Genomic DNA, 13283 nt, shown 5'->3' on the forward strand with positions numbered 1-13283 from the left:
TATGTCATTAATTTCTCTAATAAGAAAAATGCTCAATACATTTAAATTAAACAGCGAAAGGCTAAGTACATTTTGAAGGGAAGAAACTCTACTTAAAAGCATTTCCCAGTAGCAAAATTCAGTACATTTACACAGAATACTTCAGCTTCTTTTAGCACGAGGAACTAATTTAGAAGAAAATAATAATAGTATACTGAAAAAAAGTATCAGAAAACTTTTGTTCTATAGCCGATACTGCAATAATTGATATTAAAAAATTATACTTCAGTATAAAATTTGTTAAGATGACAGTTTCGCTGTCAGTTAGCTCACAGACCGAAAGAAACTTCAAAACAAAGGGTTTGTATTGAGTATTTTTAATTCACACAGTTTGTAATAATAACACAACATTTAAAATATATATTGTTAATAACTTTAATCAATATTTTTTTAACCACTTGTGCTAAAAAAATGTGCCATGCACGACAAGATGCTTTTGTCTCAAAACGCGAGCAAAAATGAAAATAACATGGTGCACATGTCGCCTAACAACGAGATTGTTTATTTCTCAAGTTACAGCTCCTAATTGCACTCGCAGACGCGGAGGGGCGTAAATGAGACACTTTACTGCTTGTTATATTGTAGCGCATGGCACCTCAACGGTGAAGAACATAATTGTTAGAAGAAGCACAATGACAGGCAACATATGCCAATAATTGGCACTATAAATTAAACAGAAATTGCTTGTTCAAATCATATCTGGCAATCTTTCAACTTCTTATTTGTGTGATAACAGAAATAACATCATAAGGTCTTTCTCCCGCCTTCTTAGCTAGCCTTTGAGGTATAGTAGTTGGTCTGCATGCTCAGCACGTAATTGAGAGATCCGTTCGATTTCTGGCAAAAGTGTTATTAAATTTTCATCTCTCTGGCTTCGAAAAAATCCTAATGTCTCTACAGAGGCACCTGAACTAATAGGGTGTTGGATGATGATTCTCTTCACCCAGAATTTGACGAATGGATCCCCTAAAATTCCCAATTGCCCTTTAAAAGGGTGAGTATATAAGGTATTTCTCCTGCCTTCTGAGCGAGCCTTCATGGTGTAGTGGTCTGCATGCTCAGCTCATAATTGGTAGGTGCACGGTTAGATTCTTGGCAAAGGCGTAGCTAATTTTTCATCTCTCTGGCTTCAAAAAAATCCTTATGTCTCTACAACATAATTAGACAAATTTAGTCTCAATAAAATTCTACTTAGCAAAAATATTAAACATTTTCCTCATTTTAATTAATAATTTAACAAAAATTCAATAGCTCACTTCTCACTGCTGATATAAATTAAAATAAAATTTACAAATTTATGTGAAAAATCCAAGTTAACAAAAGCATATTTGTAATATAATAATAAAGCATAAATAATAACAACATTAGAAATAAAAAAGGTCAAATTAATATAGTGCAGTGTCAACATCCACTGTATTTTCAATATCAAATTAATATACTTGAAGCATTTAAATACTTACCACATTCCCACTGACCCATCCTACAATAGGTGAAGATATTGCATATGCACCCGACAGTAGAAGAAAGAGTAAACCCACTATGCTAGCATCTAAACCATACTGTAGAATGAGAAAAATTTAATTGATACAGTATGCTACTCAAGACAAAAAAAGAAAAATTAACAATACAATTACAACAGTATAATGAAGGAAGATGAAAAATAGAATTTTTTAAAAACATTATACATCTTTTGATAAACTGAAGATCAAAATAAAAAGAACTGGACTTTCATTCATAAACTTTAGGTTACTTTACAGCAGACCATTCTTTTTCATTTAATACGGATTAGATAAGTGGAATATAAACTAGCATAAGATTAAATAGCTACATCTGATGAAAATTAGAAGACATTTTTTGCACAGAATACATAATTCATAGATTGGACTTCCCATTATTATATTTACAGGATTCTTAATTTATATCTGTTCATGAGTAAACACATTTATTTAATTTATAAGGTATTTCTCCCGCCTTCTTAGCATGCCTTTGTGATGTAGTGGTCAGCACACTTGACGTGAATTAGAGAGGTCCGCGATTCGAGTCCCAGCGAGAGCATTGCTAAATTTTTATCTCTCCTGCTTCGAAATAACCTACTGTCTCTACAGTGGCACCCAAACTAAAAAATGTGGTGAATGATGATTCTCCACCACCAGGATTTGGAAATTGGGTCCCCTAAAGCTGCAGTCACCCTTTAAAAGGGGAAATATATAAGATATTTTTCCTGCCTTCATTGTGTAATGATACATACAAAAATCCTCATTAGTAAGTAATGCTTCTAAGCAAAGAGGTGCCTGTTATTAACACTTGGTGCATTGATGTGGCAGAGCAAAACTAATCATATATATTCCAAAAAACAATCCAATATTCCAAACATCCATTACACTGTGAATGTAAATTGAAACAGTATGTTGTGAAGAAATTTGTCAATGAAGGCAGAAAACAGTGATACAATAAATGCCCGAATACCCGGCATTCAGGTAAATGAAAAGGTCAAATATACCAAAAAATTGTACAACATTTCAAACAAACAATATGATTTACTGCCAATGATGGATAAGCATGACATCACAGCACAATCATAAGACCTCTGGCTTGGTTATATATAAAAACAGAATTTAACCTCATTAATTCTCAGATAAGCAGGTTTATTTTTTTTATTATTTATTTATTTATTTTGTGAAGAGTATATATTAACTGTTATTTACCTGTTTCCCCTTGCATTTTGAAAATATAATTAAAATTGGATAAATGGAATGGCCAAAATGGAACATTATGCAGTGGAGTATTATGGGATCCTGGCATCAAGAAAAGTATATACAATGAATAAACAATGGTGATATCACATGAAAAAATATCACAAGCGAACATTTTGCAGTCTGATAACAAATAAAATGACTATTTTTATTATTTTAGACAGAAAATTGCTTCTTCCAGTTAATTGGCTTTTTTGCATTTTTTATATACTCATTTATCTGAAATTTTTATATATTTGATGTTCACATTTTCCAGAATTTTCATATAGCTGGGCATCTGCTGTTAGTAGTAGATAATTTCAAGCACTGTATGGTGATCAGACTTCTATTTGAACAGTGAGAATGATTTAATGACTATTATGCGTAGTCCTGGCCCAGGCAGCTTATAGCCCCTTGCAGTCACTTCTGCGAATATTAATTCCCATGATGTAGCTATGAATAGTGATTATAATTTTTATACTCTTAAAGATGTGAATAATATTCTCAAGAAAAGTGTTTTTGATGGTTTTATAACATTGTGTTTCCTCAAGACAAAACATGACTGCATGACTTGCAGCGTCTGGGAATTACTGCCATACTCCTTACAGCTCTGACTAAATTCCAATAAATTTTCACTTATTTGAACTCTAAGATTTTGGAAGCCAGCATTTCAGTACAGACAATAATTAGATGAAATAAGCATCCCTCATATTGAAAATTTTTCTACACTGTTGCCATTCAAACACAAGTGAAATGAGAGATTAAGTACATTAGAGAAAAAGAGACATATATTGATAAATGAAATTCCCTTCCACTTATCTATATGTGCTCTGGTACTCTGAAAAAAATTTTAATTTAAAATTGCCTCATAAAATTTTAAAAATCTGTGCACGAAAGTTTTTTTTATTTCTTAACGACCACAAAACTACACATTCTAACCAAACAAATTTTACTGTATTATTAATTATCATTAGTTAAAAAAATATTCAACTATATTTAAATAATTTAGATTTGAAAAACCCTTTTTGAAGACTAAACATGCAATAAATATACATTAATTTTAGCATTATCAATTACTTTCCTATAAAGTACAACTCTTATAAAACAGTAGACATAAGAAAAATCAAAATTTACAAAATATTTCGTATGAATGAAAGGTCAGCAAGACTATTTATGCCTGTTTTTATTTATCTCTATTTATGTTGCCAAAAACAATGTGATAAAGTACACAAAGATTACCTGCAAGAAAAAGATGCTATGGAGAATACTAAATAAGAATGGTCACTTTACACATAAAAAAAACAAAAGTACTTAACACAGCTAGCAGAATACAGTCACTAAGAATGAAAATTAAGGCAAAACTACTAGTATTTAATGGTACAACTCATTCAGTTATTTGCAAGTAATAAGTAAAATAGCTATAATGAATTAAATTGAGCACTAACCTAATTTGGCCTATAAATGATAACTAATAAACTTCTAGTTTAGATGATGGCAATAAGAAAGTATTCATAAAAGTTTTCTCATATTCTTACATGCAACTAAAAATTTTGCTGAAGAAAATACTGACATATGAAAACACTAACCTGTCGCATATGGGGCTCTAAGGTGGGATCTATAAATCCTTGAGCTTGAGATGAAACTGCTAAAATAAGGCAAACAACTACAACATGTGGCATGGATAATAACTTTTTGTAAGAAACTGGAGGTTTCATTAATCCTTCAGGATCTGTAAACAAAAAGTTTAAAATGTTATATGTTAAAGCTAAAAAAATAAGTTATAACAAAAGTAAACCAAACAGCAACAATATTAAATTATAATTTTATTTATTATTAGTATATGGAAATTAAATTTCTCTCCATTATATAAACAAAAACTATTTATGAACACTTAGTCAGTCCAAGCACTTGAGATTTTAGTACCTAATTATAGATTATAACATATGTGCAGTAATAAGTTACATTTCATGTTTAGTCTTCTGTGCAATAAACTGCAAACCATTAGTTATACATAGATATGTATACCTATGTAACTCCCTTCCCTCCTCAACCCTCCCAAATATATATGTACGGTGAAAAAGATAACATTGCATGCCGATAGCAAAGAACATAGAATGTTGAACAGCAAGAATTTTGATTGCATAGAATGTTGATCCATAATGAATAGAAAAATGGCAGAGGCAAATTAAATCTTAATTTTTATTTCAGTAAACATGCTACAGCCACAAACAACTGTTGGTATGCAAACAGTGATGGACTGTCACCAACAGCGCGATAAACATTATGAACTGAAAACCCTGCAAAGGAGTTAATTGCGTGTGTGTGTGATTGTGGCAAAGCCTCGAGGGCTATCTGAGGGGAGGAATGCCTTCGTGGAGGACTTTCTAAGGGAAACTGGCTCATATACATGTTACACATGGGGGAAACCATGAAAATGCCCATGCAGCCAGCCTGTTCGCGGGAGGAGTTAATTGTATAAAAAGTCAAAAGGTCACCACTTTTGGTGATCGTGTGCGTAATGCATGATATAACTAAAGAAAATAAGAGTAAACAGTCTCCTGTAAGAAAAGAATATATTAAGTACTAAAATTACAATTAAAAACTACATTGCAGGGATCAATGCAGAGCTTGGAACACAGTTCATGCTATCATCGTGTACAGTTGTCTGACGAGAAGTCCGAGTGAGAAATGACGTCACTTTACTGCTCCGATTACGAACTGGATTTGACAGGTGGCGCCATCTCATGAAAAGAAGTTAAAGCATCTGTCAGAACGTCACGAATACATTTTGAATTGTCTTAATAAGAATAAATAAGAATTGACATAATTATACTCAACAGTCCTAAATAAATGGTTGCGTCTCGCTAAATATAGTGCCGGCTATTAAAAGCAAGCATATCTTAAAAAAAAGAGGAAAAAAAGTGTACAGAAGAGACCTGAAAACTAAAAAATAATCCAAAATGCTCTCCACTGTTCCGAGTCAAACCAAAGGTGAGCCTAAATTGCCGACTGGCTGCATGAAAATCTAAATGCCTTGCTTCATCTTGAATACAAAATGACAGTGTCTTGTATATACTCGACGAATATTAATTTGAATTATTTCATTTCTCCAGGATGGCCCAAGGTTAATTTTTTGGGTTAGCTCTTAGAATATAGTTACAATGCTTCTCCATTTCCCAGCATGGAAACCAGGCAAATTCTTCAACAAGCTACTGTTCTATTTCTCATTTGAATACACCCCTGCAAGACACGAAACAATAGAAGGACTCCAGACGTTACTGACAGAAACAGTCTGATTCTATCAGTGACGCCTGGAGTCCCTCTACTGGCCTCTTTCTGATCTTATATTTATAGTTGTAATCGGCTGTGTTTAACTTTATTTTAACTCATTTTCCTTTCAAAGGGTTCTTAGTATTTAATTACAAATCTTCTTAAAAGAGGCTTTTAAACATGGCCTTAAAACTACTAACATTGTATTAAAATTAGAGAGCTGTTTTAGAGAACAAAGTATCAAATACGATCCAGCGTTATATTTGAATTTGCTGCCCAAAAAAGTTGCCGCCCGAGGCAAGAAACCGGCCCCCCCCCGCTAGATTCGGGACTGCTTAAAGTAGTAGATAACTCTGCAGGAATACACTTACATACTAAAGCTTGTCTATGAATACAACGAGTTCATTGGATTTTCTCGTAGATCTTCTTCACTCGTGCCACAAAACCAGATAATTTTCTTGTCATTGATTTTGCACCATCTGTACACACACCCACACAATAAGACCAGCTTATTCCATTCTTTTCAAAATACCCATTGTTCATATCGAAAATCGCTTCTCCAGTTGTGCAGGTTTTCAAAGGTTTTGCAAATAGTACATCTTCTTGAACAATATTCGTAAAATGATATCTAACGTAGACAAGCAAGTCTTGGTAGTAGGCGGCATTTGTTACATAAGTCGATTCATTAAGTTGAATTAGTCATTAATTCTACGCGACACCGTGTTGTTTGATAAGGGAACTAGCTCAATTTTCTTTGCTGCCTTTTCCCCAAGCATACATTTGGCGATATCTTTCGCACATGGTCCAATTAAATTTTCTGCTATTGTATGTGCTTGTCCAGATCTTGCAATTCTATAACTTACTCGAAATGATGCTTCAAGGGCCATTTTACTATCTTTGTTTGAAGTCAAGAAAGAAGAAAGGCTACACTTTTTCATATCTGCTAATTTTCTTTTGAAATATTCAAGAGGTTTATCTTTGTGTGTCGGATGTTTTTTTTTTTCAATATGTCTACGAAGAAGTGATGGTTTTAAACTGCTGTTGGCAAGAACTTCGTTACATATAACACAAAGCAGTTTAGGTTCCGACTCATCCCCAGTAAAATGAAAACCCAATCGTAGATAGTCACTGTCATATTTTTGCTTTTTCCCTTTTCTATCATTATTTCCTTTGTTTTTCGTCTGGTGAAACGGTACCTCACTACAGCTTTCAGTACTATCATCTGGATTATCATGTCTCATTTCTAAACAACCCTTTTTAACCATCAATCCATAATAAAAATAATTAAATTAATAATTATTAAATCATTTACATCAGAACTTGACAGTCATAGTATCACTATCACTCAAGCTTTACAAGTGCTAAGCTTATGTATGAACGTCGACAGACAAAATAGACAGTTACTACAACACTACTCTCCCAGTTCCCGGTTGTGAACAAGTATCTAATTCTAAAATCTGTAGTAAATTGTCTTAATTTGATATTTATTTCCAATTGTTTGGTAAAAAAAAAATATTACATAGAAGAGAAAACTGCTGCAATCATTTTAAATATAAAGCAGAACATGATTCTAATCACATTGATAAAATGTTTTAAATATAAATAAATGTAATAAAAAGAGAATAGTATTTGATTACTTGAATAAGAGGAATAAATTATAATATATAAAATTGTTGATATAATTTGATATTGATGAAGCAATTTTTAAAAACAAATAAGGAAAAAAGAAATTAAAATATTGAAATTTATTATAGATTTCTTAACAAACAGGCAGTGAACAATCTGTTTTACAGTGGGTGTGTTCTTTAATTTTTTTTCTTTTGATTTTAATGGCGTTTTAAAAAATCCGCCATTACAATATTATTTTCGCGAACCACCGGTTGGGAATCACTGTTTTAGAGGATAACACAGACTTCAGACAAGAAGTAGAGGCATTATTATACACTGCAACAATCAGCAGACCAGATATAGCATGCGCCGTCAATCTACTGTGTAGAAGAAGCGAAAAAAAGTTGGAACATAGATTGGAATGCTGTCAAGGAAGTCATTCGATACTTATACACAACTAAAGACTTTAACAAAATTCAAGAACCTATACTAACTGCATATTCAGATGCAGATTGGGCAAATGACAGAACAATAAGAAAATCCATTAGCGGATACATATTTAAACTAGAAAATAACTGCATTTCATAGAGTAGCAAACAGCAAAACTGCATTGCACTATCTTCAACTGAAGCAGAATATATTGCAGCAGCTAATACAGTACAAGAAGCACAATGGATGTTAAATTTGCTTAGAGATCTAGGACTAAAACAAAATCTGACGATTACTCTCTATGAAGATAACAAGTCATGCATCAAACTATCACAAACGGAGAAAAATAGCTTTAGAACAAAACATACAGACGTCAAATACCACTACTTGCATGAACTTCAACAAAACGGGATCCTGACTGCAGGAGCTCTGACATGATTGCGGATCTACTCATCAAACTACTAGGTAAGCCTGTGTTTAAGAAATTTCAGAATTGCTGCAAATAGCAATCCTGCCTATCAAATAATGGTGTTGGTACACAAATAGTGATGGACTGTTGCCAATAGCGCGATAAACATAATGAACTGGAAACCCTGCAAAGGAGTTAATTGTATAACTCGCTTATTCTTTACACTTACTTTTCTCACGCCTTCAAGAAAAGGCAGTGATATGACACTCTATATTACATAAGTACCTTTTTTTTATCTGTATGGTGATACTAACAATTCTTAATCTATTTTCTTTGTATGAATAAAAATGTGTTTCAGCTACAATTCCTGTCTACAATTTTCTTTGGATTACAAGTTAATTAGCCATGATCTTGCTTGAAACTGTGCTGGATACAAGGTTAGAGGAATCATTTTGCTCTCTACTTTTATTTATTTTATTGCAAAATTTCGAGGCTATAAAAATGCTTTACAACAACAACTTTGCATACTACTTTAAATATTTTATGTTGAAATGAAGAGAAATAAAAAAAAAATTACATATGTTAGAGATGCAATTTACAGTCTTACATGAACAGAAAGACCATTGAACGAGTAATCTTTGTTTAGGATTTTCAGTTTTTTTTTTTTTTTTAAATTGTTAGCCCAAAAGGGACATTAGTCTTGAATGTGATATTAGTCTCGAAAAGGCTTCTGCATTTAATCATTTTTAAAATTGTTGCCACCAAATATTATTGCCCTGTATTATATTTAAAGAAATTTAATAATGAAGAATCTGAATGAATATATGCATGTTTTTCACATTGTGAAAAAACAACAATACATAGAGCCATCAAATTTTAAATAACATAGTCCTCCATTCAAACATGGTCACCTGGATACCCGAATATGGAATTTTGAATTTGTTTTATTATCTACAACAGTACGAAGTCTGAGATCTGGATGTCCAATATCCAGAATGATCTAAAATCCAGTCTTCTAAACAACCAACAAAGACTTTTTTTGTATGTTTTATGCATGCGCATTTGATTTTTTCCCTATAATAAACCATGTGGAGAGTCTAGATTCTTAATTTCACTTCACTAAATAAATACCTCATTACTGAAGAAACAATAATTTAGCATAAATCTGTGTCATCAATAATTTGGCTGTGTATCTGCTTGGCATATATTTCAAAAGCTGAAACATTCTACATACAAACATCATTAATTTTACATCTACTACTATTTTATATCCCTGACGCCAACCTGGCAAATCATTATTTATTATATTTCGCTTTCATCATGTTTATCAACACATGACAATTTGAGTAATGACTCAATCAGCGATGACCAAACAACTTTAATTTTTTTTTAATTTAATAACAAAGAGTATGGTAACCTTTTATGTTGACATTATGCTTGGATATGATTACGGAGTTAAGGTAAATGCGTTAAGAAATGTTGGTGAGAAAAAATTTAATAAAACTCTCTTTTTATATGCTAAAAATAGATTTTGTTAATGATACTCATACGCCAAAAGATTACATTTAGTGCTATTTAAATTAAGAACAACTGATTTATTTTTCACAAAAACCTAGAACCGACGCCAGAGCTCGCATGGCTGCATTAGGCAGAAGAATTTAAAGAATTTAAAGAAGCAACAAAATTAAGGGATGAAAAAAATTTTAAAATTTAGAGAAAGCATTGAGATCCAAAATTTAGGGGGGGGTAAAAATTTAGAACTTAGGCGCTTGATAGCAGAGTTTAGGACCCGCAGAGACTGCATCAGGCGGTAAGATATCTAGCACCGGCCCTCAATAAGTCTTTATTTTATGTGGGAATTTTTTTAATCAGAATTCGGATGCCTTAAGCACGTGCAAGAAATAGTACAGTCAAAAGTCGTTAATCCGGAATGATCTATAATCCGGACCTTAAAACTACCAACTTTCTGCGCATGCATCAACGCATCACACATGCGCATAGGCGTTTGTGCATGTGCATAATTCATTTATGCGTGCGCGTTTAATGTATAACGTACGGTATAAGCTAAGCTCTAATTATCTATTTTAGTTAATGTTGTAGATTGTGTTGTTCCTTAATCTTCGAATTGGATCCGGTTTATTATATTTTGCAGACTGTTAGAGCATTTTTATAAAAGTAAGCTTGAACTTTCGATTATGTCAAATAGAATTTCCAATGCTGGAGCTGCCAGAGGATCTAGAAAGCGAAAGTATGTTTCGATGTCCATCAAACAAAAAGTGGAATTGCTGCAAAAAATGGATAAAGGCATACCCTTTGTTTCTCTAACCCTTCTGAAATCTATTTATCAATTTCACGCTGCTGTGCGGCGGCGGCAGCGGGGGGGGGGGGGCGTCGCGGCGCGCAATCAACTGGAAGTTGGTCAGTCAGCACTATCCTTATCTTCAGGGCATATGTTTTTATTTTATTTGGCTTATAATTCCTTACTAAATGTAGTATTTCATCTCGATGTACTCCGTCTTTGATATGATTTAAATCAAATTCCTCGTCATTATAATTCGCTTCCCATAGTGAAGAAAGTGACACAGAGGTTATTGAAAACGAAAAAATTTTGATTGACCAATTAGTCAGAATACTCGACACAGAAATTATAGGACTTGAACAATGGAACTTTGTAACTGTCTGTTTATAGAATTAAAGAGAAAGTATTATCACATAAAACGAAACAACTTAAACAACTTACATTGAAAGAAATGTTTAATAAAGTAAACAAATAAATATTAAACTTTTTTTTGTACATTTTGATACCCTTTAGATCATAATTGTTCTTTATTTCATAAATTATGGTTTCATATTTTTATATTTATAATTTCTGCATGCCATCTTACCAGATTTAAACTGATGATCTATAATCCGGAATCGCTGAAGTCCCGACAAGTCCGGATTAAAGACTTTTGACTGAATAATAAATAATTAAATAGAATTCAGGCTTAATTGTCTCAATGCACAATAAAAGCAAGACAAAATTTAGCGGAACAACTTGCCTTTTATTGCCAATCTCATGAAACATAGCCAATAATAGCAGAAGCTATTAAGCTAGGCTAAAATTATACTTTAATGATTCCCATAGAATTTTAATTAATATAGCAGTATGAGCTGTTCCTTAACTTCCTAATTTGACCGAGCTTATTATTTTTTCCAGGCTGTTTTTATTAGAGAAATTTTACGAAAATTAAAATTTGAACTTTCGATTATGTCAAAAAGAGTTTCTACAAGCATGTTTCGATGTCTATTAAACAAAAAGCGGAATTGCTGGAAAAACTTGGATAAAGGCATATGCAAAATTATGCGAGGAGTATAACAATGGAAGTATATGACATCAGAAAACAGAAAAAGGAAGTTTCTGAATTTTTTGTGGATTCCACACCCCACTCGCAATGAATAATAGAAAAATTATTTGTTATCTTCAAAGTGAAGATCATGACAAAGTGATGACTGAATGGGTAAGACAGCATCGCAGCCATGCCAGCCATTGATGGTTCAATATTAATAGCTCAAGCTAAAATATTTCACTTAGAAATGAACTTAAAAAGTGAGTGCACATATTCGTCAGGTTGGTTAACCAAATTTAAAAATCACCATGTTATAAAGCAATTAAGAATTTTGGGGTAAACGCTTCAGCTGATACTGAAAATGTATGTTATGAAGTGAGATACTATAGGTGGCGTTGATGCGCCAAAAGAGTTAGGCCTTGTAACTCATCGTGGGCAGACACGTATCTTGAAGTGCCGAAAGCGCTAAAATCTTGTACCCCCGTTCTTGAATATGTATATAATGTTATGTATTGTGTTTAATCACTGTAATAAAACGTAACATCGTGTGTGAACTTGGAGAATCTCTTGAAATATACCAACACTGATCACCCAGTAAACACCCCTCTGGACACTGTGAGGTAGGCTATGTTCCCTCATAGTATTTGCAAATGAATTCATTAAACTCATGAACAGTTGAAAATTATCTCCAGAACAAATTTACAATGCTGATGAAACTGGTCTTTTCTGGCAATATGTGCCACAAAATACCTTGGCAGCCTCTATAGAAAAGGCTGCAACTGGTGTCGGATTCGAAACTGAGACTAACAATTTTAGCATGCACAAATACTGCAGGAACACACAAGTGTAAACCTTTCATAATCAGAAAAAATATACGACCTCGAGCATTTAAAGGAGTAAAGATTTTCTCCGCTATATATCATGCAAATAGAAAAGCACAGATGACACAAATGCTAATGAATGATTGGTTTGAAAATCATTTCATACCCGAGGCTCGGCAAAATTTGGTTGGTTTACCTGATGATGCAAAAACTGTCCCAATTGTAGACAACTGTTTGGCTCATACTTCACTTAAAGTTTTAGTGAAAAATAATGTGTTTGTATTATTCTTTCCTCCAAATTGTGCATCCGCTTCTTAGCCTATGGATATTGGAATTGTGCAGACTCCGAAATCCAAATATAAAGTAGAATTTTCAGACTATTCAAGAATTTTTGCATAAAATTTTACTTTATGGAGCATTGCAAGATAGTGGGAGGATGTACCTCCAGATACTTTAAAAAAATGTTTGGTATAATTTATAGTCAGCTGCCATATTTCATGGTGAGGATGATGAATATGATAGCCGCGAATGTGAAAGTTTTCGGATATTGCAAAGCAAAGGTGAAACTTTCCAATTAATGATTTTTGTAAAGAAATGTGGAGAAGCAGTAATAAAGGAAGATGATATTGCGATGACAATGCCTCAA

General features: G+C 32.9%; 1 protein-coding gene across 1 annotated transcript in view; it reads right to left on the reverse strand.

Annotated features, from left to right (window-relative positions):
• LOC118184728 (MFS-type transporter SLC18B1-like) overlaps positions 1 to 13283 on the reverse strand; it is an 86269-nt gene that overhangs the window by 44192 nt on the left and 28794 nt on the right. The window contains 2 exon segments of the mRNA XM_035354440.2: positions 1500 to 1598; positions 4358 to 4500. Of these exon segments, the coding sequence (XP_035210331.1) occupies positions 1500 to 1598; positions 4358 to 4500 (242 nt within the window).

Source organism: Stegodyphus dumicola, chromosome 9 (assembly GCF_044657685.1).
Source record: "Stegodyphus dumicola isolate Sdum_Otavi_A_Nest chromosome 9, ASM4465768v1".
NCBI lineage: Eukaryota > Metazoa > Arthropoda > Arachnida > Araneae > Eresidae > Stegodyphus > Stegodyphus dumicola.